Source organism: Aquila chrysaetos, chromosome 1 (genome assembly GCF_900496995.4).
Source record: "Aquila chrysaetos chrysaetos chromosome 1, bAquChr1.4, whole genome shotgun sequence".
NCBI classification, from domain to species: domain Eukaryota; kingdom Metazoa; phylum Chordata; class Aves; order Accipitriformes; family Accipitridae; genus Aquila; species Aquila chrysaetos.
In genome coordinates, this window is record NC_044004.1 from 83,022,014 (window position 1) to 83,040,688 (window position 18,675).

Sequence of the window (18,675 nt, forward strand, 5' to 3'; positions counted from 1 at the left end):
ACCTGGCACAGCCCCGGGTCCTTGCAGTGTTGCAGTTGCAGCTTTGCTTCTTCCATGCATTTGCCTCAGCAGAAGGCCAGAGCTGGTATCCTAAACCTCCACCCACGACGAAGATGCCGGCAGGACATTCGCCTGCCTGTTGCCTTGAGAACTGCAACCGTACGCCCAGGGAACGACAAACTTCATCACAACTTCTTACAGCCAGTCGTCTCAAAGGAGCAACCACTCCATTTGACATCGTGGGCTCAAACTGCCACCTCTTCTCCGTGTCCCCCTCCCAGCCCCCCTCCCCAAAATGTTGCTTTCTGGGAGGCCAGGCTGAAAGTGACACTCTGTGAAAACATTTTGGGAACTTTCTTTGCTCTGCTTTTACCCAGATACTGCTCTTCTTGCCACGTTCCGGATGCCAGATACGTTGTTGGTGTTACAGCCGCCTCAGTGCTTTTGTGCTTCCCTGGCCGACTGCGGGGAAGAACCTGTCACGTAGGGAAAGTCAAGTGGATTTTCTCTCCTACAGCGGGGACAGCCTGGCCCCAAATTAACGGTGTCAGGAAGGGGACAAGGGAAAAACTGCCGATTCTGTTGTAAGGCAGATCCGCAGTAGGAAAGGGGTCTTCCTCAGCCAGGGACGCTGCAGGTGTGGAGCGACCCCGGGGCTGCGTGGGGGCTGCCATGAGCACGGTGCAGCCGTGCAGATCTCTTTCTTGAGTCCATACACCCCGATTTTTGTTGGGTGTTGACGACTCTTCGTCGGGCCTCGAGTGGAAGGAGCCGCGTCGCTCTCCTGACGGAGCTCGCTCTGGTCTCTGCCTGCCCCGGCTCCCTCAGAATGGGGCCGCGGTGCCCCCCGACGCGTCCCTGGGACTTCGCCCTTCAGAGCTGTTCTTTTTCTGAAGCTTTGTACCTTTCCGCATCGCTGTTTCTTTATGTTTCTCTAACACGATACAGCGCTTTAAGCTGCGCTTTTATTTTCCTTGCTGAATCGCTGTGGTCCGTCCGCTCTGCCCCCTGACCATTTTTCCCCGGCAGATTCTCTTAAATCTCTGTTAAACCAAAAGCAGGACGTTTTCTTCTCCTGATACAAGGGGAAGATCTGTTCGGGTTTCTTGGCCCTTTTTTTGAACTGTCCCGTTCCCCCCCCCCCCCCCGCCAGGGATGGTGTCCCATCTCCCCCCGCCCCAGCCGTACGTAGTGGTACAGCCCGCGGCGATAACCTGACGGCCGCGTTAACCGGAAGCGCTTAGCGGCAGCGGCCGGAAACGGCGGCGGTTTGTTTCTGGTCGGACCTCTCCGGGGGCTGCACGCGCTTCCCGCTGGCCCCGCCAACAGAGCAGCTCATGGCTTTCAACTTCGGGGCGCCGGCGGGCGCCGGGGCCGCCAACCCGACCGGTGAGCGCGGAGGGTACCGGGCGGCGGCAGGAGCCGGGGCGGGACGGGACGGGGGGGGGGGGGGTGGAGTCTTTTTCCTTCCTCGCGGCGCGGTAGCCGAGCCCCAACGGTCCTGGGCGCGCGTGCCCTCCCGCCCCACCAATGAGACCCGCGGCCCCCTCAGCGGCGGCGAGGGGCGCGTGCCCCCCCACCAATGAGACCCGCGGCCCCCTCAGCGGCGGCGAGGGGCGCGTGCCCCCCCACCAATGAGACCCGCGGCCCCCTCAGCGGCGGCGAGGGGCGCGTGCCCCCCCACCAATGAGACCCGCGGCCCCCTCAGCGGCGGCGAGGGGCGCGTGCCCCCCCACCAATGAGACCCGCGGCCCCCTCAGCGGCGGCGAGGGGCGCGTGCCCCCCCACCAATGAGACCCGCGGCCCCCCCAGCGGCGGCGAGGGGCGCGTGCCCCCCCACCAATGAGACCCGCGGCCCCCTCAGCGGCGGCGAGGGGCGCGTGCCCCCCCACCAATGAGACCCGCGGTCCCCTCAGCGGCGGCGAGGGGCGCGTGCCCCCCCACCAATGAGACCCGCGGCCCCCTCAGCGGCGACGAGGGGCGCGTGCCCCCCCACCAATGAGACCCGCCGTCCCCTCAGCGGCGGCCGGGCGCGCGTGCCCCCCGCCCTCTCCTCAGCGCCATCCGCAGCCCCTCAGCGGCCGCGGGAAGCCCGGTCCCCGCCGGTCTCCGTTGAGTGCGGAGCGCCATGGGCACGGCCGCGCGGAGCTGTCCTCGGCGGGGCTTTGGCGGGGACGGGTGTGGCCGGGGACGGGGCCGTGGTCGTCTCCTCTCGCCTTTTTTCGGCGGAACCGGTGAGATGTGAGATGTGAGCTTCCCCCTGCTAGTTTTCTCCCACCCGCCTTCGGTCAAACGCTGTGTCCACCGTACCGGCCGGGTTTTGTTGGGTTTTTGTCTTTCTCCCGCGTGAACAGTTCCTGCGCGGTGGTGGCGGGTCCGTGTCGGGAGGTGTCCAGGGCTTGATGCTGGCGAAAGAAGAGTCAGTTGCTCTGAGGGCGCTTGTGATGTGTTGATGCACGGTGGTGCCTGTCTAATGCTGCCAGGTCACTCGGATCATCGCTTTTGATTGCAGTAATGTTCCTGTTTGGATGAGATGCTCTTGGAAGTTAATTTTAGAGCAGTGTAAAAGATAGTGCTTAACTTGTAAAGTAAGGAAGACTTTTTCCCTCTTATTGTTTTGCTGCTGTCAAGGGACTGTCAGTCTTGGTGAAATGTAAGCCAGAGCCTTCCTTACTCTCTCTTAGTAAAATAATTCTTTGTTGGCTTTTAGAGCAGACAGTGAGCCCTTTGGACAGGGCTCACCTTCGCTGCAGTTAGCCTGGAGTATACTGTGTGGTCTCTCACTCTGACTCTGGCTGGTTTAGACAGAGATTTTCTGGCCCCATCTTAAGTAAAAGATGATCTTGTACTGCTTGTACGCTGTTAGAAGGTTTATTGTGCTCGCAGAGCAGTATGAGAGGGAATTCTGGGATCACACCCCAGGACTGCCCATTGCCTGTCTGTCTATCTAGTATGAACCTGTTCTCGGCTGCTTCTGGGGAGGGAGTCGGGGAGCTGCTGTATTAGCATTTTTCTTAGTGCTGGAAAACCTGGATGCATCTGGTAAGTTACCAGCAAGCGCTGGACTAGACAGATTTTGCAAATTTAACTTGAATAAGTCTGCCCTGCAGTATTTGAGGCACGCATGGTGCCTCAGCTGCTGGAGTTGTATTTTGTGTTTATTCTGCTATCACTGGTCATATGTGGGTATGGTATTAGCATGAAGATAGTTTATTCTTGCCTTCCTGATAGCATGTGAAATAATTATGCTACTATCAGTTACATTAGTACAGATGCAGCTGTATCAAGCAGTCTTAGGCAGTTAAAAATTACTGTTAACAGGAATGTTGATTCACGTGGATATTTTCATGTATAGCTTTGAACTAAGATGGAAAAAATGTTAGCTGCTTTATATGCAGTATAGTTGAAAAATAAGATGCTCACAGCAGTGATGTGGGGAGAGCGGGTTAAACAGAAAGCTTTTAACTGTCCTCCTTGTGTTCAATAAATAATGTTTAATGCCAGTTAATGTCTTACTCTTGTTTTTAACTATGCCTGTCTTGTCCATAGTGATGGAAAAATTTTTTAGCTTTTCTTTCCTGAACCTACCTTTTACTTGGAACTAATGTTACCTTGCTCTTTTTCTGCTTCCCGCTTGTCAGGATTTGGTGGGCTTGAAACTACAAACTCCACTGCCAGTGGGTTTAATTTTGGGGGTTTCGGATTAACTGCTAATCCTGCAGTGAATTTTAATATTGGGAATTTCGGTGTTTCCACTACCTCAACTCCACCATTCAATTTTGGTAACAGTCTGGCAAGTGCAGGTAGATAATGCATAAATACTTGTTCTGTAATAAATGTTAATAGCAGGGGTCCAAGAATTGCATTCCTAACTGAGAATCTGTGTTTAGTACTAATCTTCATATCCAGTGAAGACTGGAGATAAAAGCTCTGAAAGTGGAATGGGTTTGAGAGCCATAGGCTTGTAGGGGTTTTTTGCTGATTAAATTCTCAAGAAATAGCTGTTGAGGAAAAATAACCTTGTACCAAATGTTCAGTCTCTGAAACGGAAATGAATTGTGGTAACCTACTAGTCTGACCTAGTCTAAAATTGAGCCTTGATTACTTAGCAAAATGGCAACATCAATTCCCCATTCAGATCCAGGCAATCAGGAACAATTGCAGAGCTGGTCCCTAATGCCACGTTTCTTGACATGAGATTCTTGGACTACTGCAGTCATGTTTTTTCATCTACCCCTGTGTCTCCTCATTGGCCTTCCGCTGGCTGTCATGAATGCACTACACCTCAATAGTTTCTGTGGAGAAACAAATTTTATACGATCAGCACAAAATGACCAGCCCTCGCTGTGATCTCTGTTTCCTAAATGCCATTCTGCACCCTGAAATAGCACACATCCCAGGGTCTCGTTAAGAGATTCTCTACGCTTGTGGGAGGGTCTTGTGTGTGATGTGGGTGCTGGGTATTGATTAAGAAAACCGTTAATGGCCCCATGTAGATCCATCAGTTCTTAGCAATCAACTGATACAATTTCAAGTTAAATCTTTTCCATTTCATATAAAAATGCTTAACTGTATGGATTTCTAATGCTTTTACTCGTGTAGAATTAGCCCGTGGGGTCTTGTTGCCGCTGCTCGTATAGGAATTATATTCATTCCACAGTGTCATTGTTCCCTGTCTTAGCATACTCTTACCTGTTCTGTGCACTCGGGGGATCTGGTTTTGTTTTTATTTGGTATGAACGCTATTGGGCTGTATTTCTTCAGCTGAATTTGAACTACTCCAGAAGATAACTTGGATACTTAATTTTGTTTAGCAATTTGCACTCTTAGATCCTTTTTCAAGAGAGGATGACTAAACTTACTGTGAGTACAAAACTACCGAAAAATTGTGTCATCTGATGGTACTCCCGCTAGGGTTTCTCACTCGGTGGTAGGACTGAAACTTGAACGTTACAGGGAACAACTTCTTATACCTGCTCACGTTCAGATGTTTGCTGAATGAAAATTAAAAGCGATTGCATGTTAACTTTGGTTTAAGCTGTTTATTTTGTATGTATACAAGAGGACGGTAAGTGTAGTAGGTATAAAGAGACTTTTTTTTTTTTTTTTTGCTATTGATGTGTGAGTCGGCAATGGCAGTGTCTTTTTGACAAATCCTTTGTAGCAGACTGTCTTTCTTCATTTGAACACATGTAAGAAGAGCTTGAAACAGAGAGAACTTACTTTTCCAGGGCTAGTCAGAAGTCCACAGGCTGCACCTTGGGCCAATGGTGCACTGGCACCACCCTAGCAAAGTGATGGTGCTGTGGCATCCAGCACCTGTGCAGTCTCATGCACTGGGAGGCTGTCTGGGCCAGTAGCACCTGTTTCAGCACAGCTGCCCTGCATTGGGGCACCTCTTCTAAGGGGGCAAATGGGAAGATGGGTTTCTTGGAGCTTTCTCTGGCATGGTGGAGCTTGGGCCCTCACTTAGGTCTGCTCCTGCTAGCCAGTGACTGGTTGTCCTGAAAATCTGTGGAACGCTGATTGCTTTTGCATCCATCTTCCTCTGATAGTGGTTGAACCTCAAAATGAGATTTAATGGGGGGGATGATAGGGAAACTAGGCTTAAAAAAAGCCCACCTTGTAGGGTTTTACCTGTGTGTAGAAAGAAATTGTTGCTGTGACAGCATTCCCATGTAAGCACAGCACTTGTGTGCACCCTAGCCTCAGGCTTTACTTGATTTGTTTCTATTTTTGCTCTTAAGAGGTTAAGAATATTTAAAAAGCTCATAAAACATCAGATTGTTTATTAAACACTTAACACCAACATTGACTAGAAGTATTCCTGAGAGTGAATCTAAGAAATACTATTATTAGTTGTGTCTGTCACTAAGGAAAGCACTTCTTGCTGGTAGAGGAACAGGATGTTAGTTAACTGCTGCTTTTTTTTTATTTGCTTTCTTGACACACTGTAGATGTATTGGCTTTCTGGTTCATGTTTTCTCCCCCGTTTCCTCGGACAATGAACTTGATACCCACGATCAATGTGAACTACATGCTTGTAACATAATACATCCATCTGTCAACATCTCTTCTCATAACACCCTTTGACGCGTGCAGTTTATTGTCATGTTACGCACAACTGCTGCTCACAATGTGCCGTCTGCCTTACTTGCAAACTTTGTTTGTTAGGTGCGTTTGGAGGATTTGGGACAACTACCACCACTGCGGGACCAGCATTTAGTTTTTCCGCTCCCACCAATACAGGCACCAGTGGTAAGAGAGTACAAGTCTGAAAGTATTTGCTTTAGAATGAACCATAGGGCATCAGCCCTTCACAACAATGTTTTGGATTGCACAGATACTCTTCTCCTCTTTTTCTCAAAAATTCTTTGCTTATTTCCCCAGGACTCTTTGGTGCTACCCAGAACAAAGGCTTTGGATTTGGTACTAGTTTTGGCACAGGAACTGGAACTGGCTTGGGTAGTGGGTTGGGAACTGGGCTAGGCTTTGGAGGCTTCGGTACGCAGCAGCAACAGACCAGTAAGTATGGCCTACTCTTGGCTTACCCCTTCCTTAACATTGAAAGCATAAGACTGCAACAGGTGCACAAGTATTGGGACGGAAGTATATTGTAAGCTGTTACACTTATCACTTGATTGATGGAGACTTCTCAGAAATTTGGCTTTTGGAATGCCTACATTTGCAGCCCTTGCCTTTTTCTTTAAACTACAGCTCAAGCAAATTTCTGAGCTTCACCCTTTAGTTCCTGACAAGATTCACCCCTTTGGTTTGGCAGCGGTAGAAAGAGTAGTTGCAGAATTGGTGTTGACATTCATGGCATTACTAGAAAGGGGAGAAAAACAGCATTGAGTTTAGTTGAAATGTGAGTTGGATAATGACCAGCAGCAGTCTCTGAGTCCACTGAAATTACAATAACAAATCTACCCTTCAGATTTAGGCATCAAAGGTGCCAGATGATGTTATGGGTGAATATAGACATCTCATTTAAAGAAAAAATAATACATCTTTTCTTCTAACTCAGCATTCAGGAACTTCTGTTGCTGATGAAGATTGGGTGTAAAAAGACACTTTTAAAAAACGTTATCTGATACTGATTTATTTATTCTGTGCATTTATTTTGCTTCTCAAAATGTGAAAAGACGTGATATGAATGATACGCAGATGGTAAATGTTAGCAAGCAAGTCTGTCTTGGTTGGTGAAGGAGTTCATTTGTTTTTCTTCATCCAACACAGCATTAGGAAGCGGCTTGTTCAGCCAGCCTGCTCAGACACCCGCCCAGTCAAACCAGCTCATCAATACAGCCAGTGCCCTCTCGGCTCCGACACTCTTAGGAGATGAGAGAGATGCTATTTTGGCAAAATGGAATCAGCTTCAGGCCTTCTGGGGAACAGGCAAAGGTTACTTCAACAATAACATCGCTCCAGTGGAGTTCACGCAGGAAAATCCCTTTTGCAGGTTTAAGGTATGGAATTGTTCAACGGCCCACAAACAGTTCTGAGGCAGTTACTCTGCTTGCTGAGTGTCTGAGTGTCTCATGAGTTTTGAATCAGATTTTGTTACTGTTAAGAGTGTTCTGAAGCAGTATTTTTCCAGGTAATGTACACAACTGATGTATGCTAATTAAAAGGTTTGAAGATGTATAGATGCTGGGAATCTGCGTGGTGTTGAGGTACTAGGTAATGAGTGCCTATGTGGGTCATGAAACTAAGGTTTTCATATGATAGCCTTCAGGCTAGTGTGTGTGTAGTTGGAGCAGATCTCTGGAAATGAATTTTAATGTGTATTTGTCTAGGTTACAGTATTAGAGAAACTACTTAAAATGACCTTCACATCTGAAAGAAACTGCTAACATCTGGAATAAGAACTTCAGGGTCTGTCTTCATTGCTTTGCCTACATTAGAAAAACCCTCTATGAACCTGGCCTGTGCATACCATTTTAAATACACCAGCCTTTAGCTTTCCTCTACCTTTATCCTTGCCAGTGCTGAAGCTGACTCCATTCCTTGTATTACATCGTTAGCAGTTCCAGATCTTGCTTTTCATGTCAAGAAGGAATATGTGGCTTTTGATCTTGTGCAAATCTCGCGCCTGCTGACTTTCTTGATAAGCTGCAGACTTAAAAGTGGATTTGGGTCAGGCATGGTGATACCCTCCTTTGCCAAGCTGATTCTTTGAAGTGCAAACTTTCTAACCTGAATGTAGGTTAATACCTAATTAAGACTAGTTTTTATTATGCACATCGTGACACTTCTATAAAATCTTCGCCGCAACTGAGTGCGTGCATAACAAATGCTTGGCTTCTGTTGCATTACCTTCTTAGGTGTTACCTTAAATATTTTGTTGATGATGCACCTGAAAGCTTACTTGTAAGCTGTTGCCTGAAATGGCTTTAGAGTTTTCTGGGCTTCGAAAAATTGCGAAGTGTAAGTCATGTGATGGAAAATCAGTTATTTTAGAGTTTCATTTACCAAAAGGAGAAGTTTTCCTTTCAGGCTAGACAATGCCACGTACTAGGTTTACTTTTGTCCCTGTGACTTGAGTATTACTAATGCCATTACAAGTTCACGTACCTTAAGTGAAATACTGAAAAGTTCGATATATGTCAGCAATGGAGGATGCCTAGGAAAAATAGTGGAGAAGTTGGTGGCACAGGTATTGGAGCAAAGTGTCGTAAGCTAGTTTGGTTTATTGCCTCTGTAAGCATCACACACCTGATAAGAATGAAGCATTACCCAAAGGGTTTCACAGGTATTCAGGGAATCCACTTGTACACAATTCCAGCTCTAGAACAAATGAGAAGCATGCAGCTCTTAACCAAGAGCTCTTAACCATGAAAAGTGTGCAGCTCTTAACCAAGAAAAGTGTGCTTCGAAGGTATGTGATACAGGCTGTCACTTGAAGGACCACAACAAAGTAAAAAATCTGTTATAGTTTGAAAATACTTAATTGCATAAAGAAATAGTGAAAGATTTATTTATTTAAAACAGAAATACAGGAGGAGTCATGTCTGTGTGGTCTTAGTACTACTTGGCATGTAATGAGATTTAGTCTTCCGTGTACTGGCAAGTCTTTCCCCACAGCATGGGCCTCTTTGACAACTATGGAAGTGAAAGGCATGTGCTTAAACCCAAATTATTTCTTCACTGTCACTGTTGTGCTCCATGACAGGACGGCCCAACCAAAGAAGGCTGATTCTGCGAGGCTCACCATCGTGGGGAATTACCTTCTGCTGACAAAGACCAGGCTCTTGGGCACATTCCCAGCTCATTTCTCTCTTCAGTTGAACTTGCAGAAGGGGAGAGGCGCAAGTCACCCATGTGCATGGGGTGTCAGGGCCTTAAAAAGCACCCGCTGTCCACCGTGTCACCAGTGATACGTTGGTGTGACAGTTCATAGACAAGATGAGATGAAAACTGCAGCTCTGCTTTTGCTTATAATGAGCTAACAGTTTAGATCTTTCTTAAAAGTCATGTGGAGTTTACACCGGAGCCAACAGGATTGTTTTTGGTTTTTTTCAAACAGGGAAAGCATGCTGTTGCTTAGCACAGATGGCAGCAAGTGTTCCTGTATTAGATTATGATGTCGAATTAAACATCGAACCTTACCTACAGATTTATCACAGCAAGGCTAAAGATAACATTAAACTTTATAAGCAATTGTACAAAAAAACCCCATGACACTTGCTAACACAGGGAAAATTGGCTGTCCCAATTTCTGGTGTGAGAAGCTTACTTGATGCATGTCTTAGCTAGTAGAAAAACTCTGTGTCTGTGTTTTGACTTATACTGCTTGGCAAACTGTCTGGATCTACAGTAGGAAAATGCTAAGAGATCCATAAAGATTTATGGCTGGCTTATCTTTCAATTAGGTTATGTCAGTAACTGTTTTGCAATGTTGTAAAATTTTTCTGGAACTCTAGTAATTTTTCTATATTCAGATCTGGTCCTCTGGTTCCTTTTGCAACTTAGAAAAAGTGTAAATTCGTAAAATGTTCCTGATTGATATCAGCTCTGAAGTAGCATAAATACCCTGCTGACTTGGCATCTCCCAATCCATAGCTTTATTTATTTTTTTTTTTAAGATGGGGAATGGATACTTAGAGATCTTCTTGTAAAAATCTGAACTGTTTCATAAGCTACTGGTGGCCTTGTGACAGAATGTTTTAAAAGGGGATTGATTTTATGTTTCTGCATCTCTGAATGTGTTGTAACTTAAATTTTGAACCAGTTGCTCTAAAAATTGAGGGGTTTTGCCCCTCCCCTTCACACCACTTAAATATGCTTTTGCTAAGTAATATATCCCCAGTTTTTGTTTGTTCATTTGCAGGCTGTGGGTTACAGTTTAATGCCCAACAACAAAGATGAAGATGGCCTCGTGGTCTTGGTCTTTAACAGAAAAGAAGTAGATATTCGAAGTCAGCAGCAGCAGCTCGTAGAATCACTACACAAAATTCTGGGAGGAAACCAGACCCTCACTGTCAATGTAGAAGGTGTTAAAACGATGCCAGATGACCAGTATGTGAATTTGACATGGTTTTGCCTTTTTGTCTGGTATTGCATGCTATAAAGGGGTAGCACTTAGCCTACTCTCTCTCCCTTTCTCCTTGATTTTAGATCTGTTCATCCTGAGTTTGATTTCGTGTCTCTCATTACTTCATGTTGCTTTTTCTTAAGGTCTTAATTCCAGTATCTTTCCTGTTTAAGTTACTGCTTGCTTTTGCTGGAGTGCACAGCTGAGAACCTCAGCTCTGTTCAGGAAATAGGCTTCTCCAGACCTTGCTCAGCTGCAGAAGTTGGAGATGAGAATGTTAACTATGAGGGTGGGATAAATACTTAGTATTGTAGGAGCTGTGAGGTATTCTTAACTTCGTCATGCATAAGGCAGACGGGCTTTGGGGTGTATAGTAAGTGTCTTTGCAGTGTTCTGTATCGCAGGTGTTTGTTTTGGTGGGAAAGCTGTTCCAAGGCTAGTTGAGCTGGCTCTTTCTGTGTGTGTTATATCAGAGTGCTGTCTGCTTTGACTTGTTTGGGGGCCTCAGGCTAGTCAGCCTGAAGTACTTCAGCACACTGACGTTTCTGCTTCTTACTTCCCCACAGTTGTTCATTCTGTTTTAAAGGCCAAAGGTTTTAGGTTATTCTTAATGTAATACTAGTATCACCATATCATATGGTTGTTAAAACTGGGGGGGAGAATGTAGTTTTGTAGGGTATTTACAGCTTTTCTTTCTGCCTTGCTGTGTTAAACCCTGCACTTACTAGTACTTTGTATCTCTGTTAGCTGAAGTAAGTTAACAATCAGCTGGAAGAAGTGATATCTTTGATTTAGGTTCTTCTTTATCATGTTAGTTTCTATACACTGCTGATCTTTATCTGACAGTATGCATTTTATCTTGCTCAGGACAGAAGTAATCATTTACGTTGTTGAGCGCTCGCCCAACGGTACTTCGAGGAGAGTTCCCGCAACGACTCTCTATGCCCACTTCGAACAAGCCAACATAAAATCGTCCCTGCAGCAGCTGGGGGTCAGTCTCTCCATGGCCAGAACAGAGCTTTCCCCGGCACAAGTCAAACAGCTCCTGCAGAACCCTCCTGCTGGTATGTGGTCTGGGGCTGCACAGGGGTGCCGTTGGGCCTCTTTTGGGGCTTTTTTCGGCCTTTGGGAAGAATGCAGGTGTTGCCCCACTGGAAAACACCTTTTAAAACTACAAGAGTTTCCAAGGCATTCCGACATACTGATGTAGTGGTTTTAATTACAGCTGTTTTTCTCACTGAAGTGCAGTGTAGTCTACCAAGACAGTCATTATTTACCAGTAATATGCCACACAACACCATACTATATGATTTAGCCATCACAAATCATTTCAACTTATACATAAAAAAAAAAGGGGGGGGGGCCTGTGTAATGATGGTTGGGCACAGCTCGTTAGTCCATGACTGAGAAGGAAGCTGAGTTTGTAGGCTGGCTAATCAAGCAGTAAGATATGCAAGAAGAGGTGTTAGTGCTGAGCTCCAGAGAAGCAGTCACACCCTGAGAGATGAGTTTTGGTATGAAGACAAAAGGTTTTATGAGGAATTACCTGGAGTGTTGTGCAGTGAAAAATTTTATAGTAGCTGACTGTTCTGGTCTCCTCTTTAAGCTGGCCTGAAATGATTAAATTACCAGCACTTTTTTTTTCTTTTTGGCATGTCTCTTTCTGGTCAGAAAGTCAATTGCTTCCCTATCAGTGTTGTCTTCCCTGCTCTCCCCCTCCCCCAGCATACCTAGGTATGTGCATTTAATACAGTGATTTGATTTGCAGTGAGGTTTGGAGAATGTAATAACTTGCATCATGATGTTGACGTACCTGTAGAATTAGACTGCTTTTATTTTATGGTGTTACCTGATGAAGCAGTTCATGGCAAAACAAGCAACTCTTCTGTTAACAGATAAAATCTTTAGACAAATCTTGTAAGGAACCATGATAATTCCTATTGGGATTATTTTGCCCACTAGTTGGGTACTTTGATCACTTAATCACTGATTTTTGTTTTTTATTTTTATTTTTTTAATACAATAAGCAACTTGAAGAGAGAAGATGACCCAAGTGTAGCATACAGTGGAAACAACAGGAATTTTTCCCCTTGATGTAGGGATTGTCTGATTTGATCACCTATGGGTTGTTCCTTTCCCATGCTTTCAAACCAGTAGAAGTGCTTGACAGACTTTTGGACTGAACTGACTGCCACAGTTCAGGACCAAGACTTTTAAGAAATAACCTTGTTTAATTAACCTTAATTTGTATAACAGTCATTCAGGTTAGCAAAGTTCATAGGGTTTGTATATTTCCTAGTATCTTTCCTGCTTAACAGCTGTAAGATATGATATCTATTCAGATCTATCCATACTAAAAACTTGTTTGTCTGTTTTTTTTAAGGTGTTGATCCTATCATATGGGAACAAGCCAAAGTTGATAATCCTGATCCTGACAAGTAAGTCTAGTAGTCCATCTCAGTATTACAAAAAGACTAGGAAAGGGGAGAAATATATAATATTGTGTAGTATCCTTCAGGTAACTTGTAAGAAACTTATTAGAAAATAACTTTGTCAAGTGCTGATCTCAGTGGAAGCAGTGAGGATTACTAGAAATGCCTGTCTAATCCCTGTACCTATTTAGGTCCTTAAGGGTTGTCAGGATTAAGAGCCTTACTTGCATTATTTCACGTTGTGGTGTCATCCATTCCATGGACTACTTGTTGTGACTTACTTTCTGCAACCATCGTGGGTTTTCTCTTTTTATTCCTGCAGCTTAAAGTGATGTACCTTTGTACCCTCCAGTGGTTACAGATAACTTTGGCTGATTTCTTTATGAAAGAGAAACAGGTTGTTAGGAATAGTGAGGACTCTAGAACTTAGCAAAACAAGATATGTTTACCTATTATCTTAATTTATAATAAGCCAAGATTATCTGTAACTTTATATTGGATTATATGAACAATTAGTAATCCATACCACATGTTTAATATAAAAATGTGTTGTAAGAAATATTTGTGTTCTTGTAGACTTATTCCTGTGCCAATGGTGGGTTTCAAGGAGCTGTTGAGAAGATTGAAGGTCCAAGATCAGATGACCAAACAGCATCAAACTCGATTAGATGTAAGGCTTCTCATCTTTATCATGACTGCTTGCTTTTGACAAAGGATGTGCTATTAAATGAGCCTCCCCCCATGCCTCCTGTGTGTTGAAAACTGAAACTGGAACCATGTGCATGGGGCTGTGACTCTTCAATACTAATTCTTAATATATTCCTTAATTATATCTTTTGGCCAAAAGCTGAGCAGTGTGTTTTGGCTTTCATTTTTTTTTTTTTCAGGTTCAACCTTGCTGTGTTGTTATAGGCTAATTCAAACCAGCTGAATAGAGTTGCACTGGCACAGACTCTAATTTAGGCACCCAGTTTTCTGATGCCTTCTGAAAATGCCAGCTGCATGTGAAAATAAATAGAAACCAGGACAGTAGAGGTCTAGCAGAAAGTTTTCTGGAAGCATCTTTAGTGAGGACGCTAAGTTGCTGGACTGAGTACTGGTTTGAAAATCCTGGTTTCAAATCAGGACTAATGTGTTCTGTTACCAGAAACTCTTATGACTTCCAACTAACTCCATCTCCTCTGCAGATAATATCAGAAGATATCAGTGAGCTGCAGAAAAACCAAACAACAACTATGGCAAAAATTGCACAGTACAAAAGGAAACTGATGGCGCTTTCTCACAGAACGTTACAGGTAACATGGATAGTCTAACTCATTCTGACACACAGTCTAGTGCCAGAAGACAAGCTGAGAGGGGGCAGGATGACCTGTGCGATCTTGTGCATGGCCAACATGAAAGATGAAATTCTGACTTCATCTAAATGCTATTGATTTAAGTACCAGGCAGAGCTATTGGGGAAGGCTTCAGGTGTGCAGCATGTCTTGCTACTTTGGCAACCTTCTCTCTCACTTACTCAGAAGCTATGGGACTGCCCTGAGGTCTCGGAGCAGCAGACTAAATGACAGAACAAATCTGATGAGAGACGTGCGGATGGGCTAGTGGGGAAGGAAATGGGCAAAGTCTTCTCTAATGAACCTCAAAGGCTTCTTTTGCAGGTGTTAATAAAGCAGGAGATCCAAAGGAAAAGCGGTTATGCCATTCAAGCAGATGAAGAGCAGCTTCGTGTACAGTTAGATACAATTCAGTGTGAACTTAACGCTCCTACGCAGTTCAAGGTGAGCAGTTAATAGAACTTTGCCAACAACTGTTTTCTCCTCACAAAAGAATCTAAGTTTTCCAAACCATGCATATACATTTGTTGTGGAAAACTTTCAGAAGAGAAGTCCAGCAGTGTTACTAGGTTGTCGTGTCATGCTCTTTGCTGCCTGACTGACAGATATTTAAATGTTTTTGAGTCCTTAGAAGTATTGGAGTTGCTTGCCCTTTGCATGTCTTCCAAAAAAAAAAAAAAAAAAAAAAAAAAAAATTAAAAATTAAATGAGCAGCAATGCTTCCTGCCCTGGTGACTCAAGGAGTGCTACATGCTGGAGTTGTGACAGATGTAAATGAATTGTGTTTGATTTAAGCCTGTTTCTCCTCCCAGGGCAGACTGAATGAGCTCATGTCCCAAATCAGGATGCAAAACCACTTTGGAGCAGTGCGGGCTGAAGAGCGCTATTACATAGATGCAGACCTCTTAAGGGAAATCAAGCAAGTAAGTATTGGGTAGAATCCTGGGATACTCTTTGAACTTCATAATTTAAGCCAGCTACGTGCTAACTTGGGAGATGTATCTAGCATGTCATGTTTTCATGAAAGGATTAAGTCCTTTTTATTGTTCTCGGTGACAGTGCATCAAAGTGTTGTACAAAACCACTCTATGCAGTTGCCACCAGCCATGGCACCTTTGAGAAATATTGCTTAAAATCTGTGAAGTTGAGCTATGCTTACGCTGGTTTTTAAACTGTGCAGCACCTGAAGCAGCAGCAAGAAGGCCTGAGTCACCTCATTAGCATTATAAAGGATGACTTAGAAGACATCAAACTTATAGAACATGGGCTGAACGAGAGCATTCCCATCAGAGGAGGAGTCTTCAGTTGACGTGGTGGATGCTGCTGGGCTTACACAGAACACGTTACTCAAGTTCGTGGTTCACCTTCCAAGGCTAAAACTGTTGAGGTAAAATAAAACACGTGTCTTCTAGGAGCAATGGTATTTTGGCTGTTATGAATCTTTAGAATTAGCAAAGCCTCTTCTAAGCTTTTGAACTTGACCTTTGGAAGGTTTATATTTTATAAAGCTGTATATGCTTTAATAAAAGAAGGAAAACTGAATCTGTTCAGATACTGTTTTACTATAAAACTATATGTACTATTGTACATTTATTTCTTTTTTTTTTTTTCTACAACAGCATTGTCCTAGAAATGCAGTGCCAAGGGAATTGTTCCACTTGTAACTTGGTTTGTGGAAAGCTTAGCCTGTTTTCATGTTTTTGTCAAAACAATCAAGTAACATCATTATGTAAACAGCTTATTTAAATCATTACAGATATGTATGTCACTATAACTATGTTGGTCTCTGCAGAACCAGTAGTTTACTTGGAGTTGCTGCAGGAATTTGATGTTTCCAGTTTCTATCGTTCCTTTGGACTGCAAGGAATGGACGGTGATATTTTGTCACTCTACAGATGTGAATTATAAAAAGCTTTTCTGCCCCTTAAATAACAACAGAATGTCTAGATGTTGTCTTCTGCCTTTTTTTAATTGCCGGAGAGTAATAAATTCAGTCTGACTTTGTAATAACTTGTGCATGCTGTTGGCTCTTTCTCAGCTACATCAGTAAAGCAGTGAAACTGCTAACAACTCCAGGTTAATACACTTCACTCTCCTCCAGCCACTGCAGGTAACAGGCTATCAAACCTGATGCCCCAGAGCTGCTGCCAAACTAAAACACAAGGTCCTGTCCCTTAGATCCTATCTGGTACCAAATACTGCAGCGCAGTTGGCTACTACATGAATTGGAGAGACAGCTTTTCCACCACCTCCCCACCCCCCGAGGTTGCCTTTTTTTTTTTTTCTTCATTACAAAAGTCACTGCAAATAACTGAAACAAAAATACATTATGGGCTGCAGTAGGAGTTTGTACAGCAGAAACACCTTCAACATGGTAGTGACAGAATCATTTTGTTCACTAGCCACACAAAAAAAAAAAAACAAAAAAAAAACCACTTCCATTCACAAAATTTGAAAGATAGAAGAAGAGAAACACAGCCTCAGCATGCTGGAGCCTGTATTGTGCATCAGAAAGAGTATTTTTGGAAGCACAATTCGATTACAATTGAAAAAAGCATATGTGGAACTCTACTTCGGGGGGAAAAGGATTAGTTTATTTTTGGAAGCATTGTTCCAATTATTAAAGTATCTTAAATGTGCAATTCAAGCTCTAGCGTGGCCTGTTCGAAGGAATCGAATGAGGCTAGAATTCTGTTTTTCATGGGCCAGGGTAGCAGTTTAAGTGAAGACTTCTGCCATCATGCCCCTGCTAGAGTGACTATGCTGCATCTTTGAGTACAAAACATTGGTTTTTTTCTTTGTAAACACATCACTGCCCTGCCCCTCCCCCCCCCTTTCTAAGCTGTAGTTGTACTATACTTTGAAAATACCTTGAACACACAGCATGGGCACTCTAGCAAGGGGCTACTTGACCTACTACTGTAGCCTTTGAAAAAGAACTGGTCTCAAAAGATTTCTTAGAAAAGCCTCCCCTGCTAGCGACAGTTTTGCGTGTCTGAGAGGATAGTTTTTTTCAAAGTGTTGCTCCAGTCGACAGCTTTAGTAGCTTCCAACGTACAGAACAAAGGTATCACAGCAAAGGAGCAACGGAGGTGAAGTAGGTATTATTGCTGAAACAAACAGCAATACCCCTAACAGAGTTGACAAACTAGAGAAGGCATGAAACAGCCCAGAACTGGCACTCCAGAAAAAAGTGTGTAATTAAAGGAAAGCTGTGCTCTAGCAGTTGCTACCAGGTTAAAAAACTGCCTATGAGAAATACCTTTACTTCCATTTTACTACACTTGAACAGACCTGAAACATTTCATCACATGCATTGACAAGATCAACAAAGTTGCATCTTCTCTTTGAGCAGGAATTTCTACTTAAAACACTCCTTTTAAAAAACGGCCAGATGGAAGTGCAGCTTATCTATTTTACCTGTTACAGTCCCCAAATGGATCACAGCTGTGGGCTATGGTGGTCGCTGTTTTCAACCAGTAAGTGCTACAGGTACCTGCCTTCCCTTTTCCAGCTTCGCATCTGCAGGCACGCTCTGCGGTGAGGTAGGAAGCGGTCCTCCTGACTTCACAGACAGTCAAAGCATTGGATGTGGCAACCCTCACCAGGTTCTCACTACTGTGACTGTTTGACAAGGCGGAAGGCTTCTAGGAACTCGTTGAAGTCAATGTTTCCATCCTTATTGAAATCAATGCTGCGAACTAAGTCGTTGATGCCGTCATCCGTGAGTTCAATGTTCATGTGGGAGCTGAACAGCTTCCAGGTTTGGTGGAATTCCTCAAATGAGATGAGACCTGTGGAGAAGGAAGGCACAGCCACCTCAGCGCAAGGTCACCACACACACTGCTGCCAGTCAGTCACCGCTCAGCATGCAAGGAGGGACCCCTGCTCAGCTTTGATTTCTCGTCCCACCCCTGCCACTTGCGTACCCTGAAGGAAGGAAAGAAACCGCTCATAATCTACATTGCACGTGCTGCAACTGAATTCCCTAGCATGGAGAATGCTGGCTAAAATACAACTTAAAGGACTAAAGAGACATAATACAATTTGGGAAAACAAAAGAAGGCAAAGACTTGTTTTTTCTCTTTCCCGCAGTAATGTAGTGGAGAGGACTGCTTGAAAGCAGGTAACACTGAAGATCCCACGTATGCTGCATTACTGGCGTGACTCTCATCACAATTTTTGTTCTGCTGAACTCCTCCGGAACAAACAATTATTAATTCTCTACCTGGACTGCACACAGTACTTCAAAATGCATCACGGTTGTGGAAACTTGCAATGACATTGCAGAAGCTCTTAAGGGAGGAGAAAGACCTAAACCTTAAACCATTAAATAAAAATGCCTTTGTACGTACTAAAGGGAGCCCAAAAG

General features: G+C 44.1%; 2 protein-coding genes across 9 annotated transcripts in view; one reads left to right on the forward strand and one right to left on the reverse strand.

Moving 5' to 3' along the window:
• Nucleotides 1–136: 136 nt before the first annotated feature.
• NUP54 (nucleoporin 54) lies at nucleotides 137–17,302 on the forward strand. 2 transcript variants are annotated; one of them, XM_030021760.1, is made up of 13 exons: nucleotides 137–1,389; nucleotides 3,642–3,803; nucleotides 6,175–6,258; nucleotides 6,391–6,525; nucleotides 7,240–7,469; nucleotides 10,334–10,521; nucleotides 11,405–11,601; nucleotides 12,921–12,975; nucleotides 13,546–13,639; nucleotides 14,157–14,264; nucleotides 14,628–14,747; nucleotides 15,116–15,226; nucleotides 15,484–17,302. In XM_030021760.1, exons 1-13 carry the CDS (start codon nucleotides 1,338–1,340, stop codon nucleotides 15,610–15,612), a joined length of 1,665 nt encoding a protein of 554 aa, XP_029877620.1. In that variant the 5' UTR covers nucleotides 137–1,337; the 3' UTR covers nucleotides 15,613–17,302. The 2 variants fall into 2 exon arrangements, with proteins under 2 accessions (XP_029877620.1, XP_029877630.1); XM_030021770.1 differs by lacking the exon at nucleotides 3,642–3,803.
• Nucleotides 17,142–18,675, reverse strand: part of PPEF2 (protein phosphatase with EF-hand domain 2) — a 21,852-nt gene continuing 20,318 nt past the window's right edge. For 6 of the 7 annotated variants that reach the window (XM_030021601.1, XM_030021573.1, XM_030021596.1 and 3 more), the window contains one exon: nucleotides 17,142–18,097. In XM_030021601.1, coding sequence (XP_029877461.1) covers nucleotides 17,919–18,097 — 179 coding nt within the window. In that variant the 3' untranslated portion in view covers nucleotides 17,142–17,918. The remainder of the gene's footprint in view (nucleotides 18,098–18,675) is intronic. The other variant, XM_041126431.1, reaches the window with a different exon arrangement.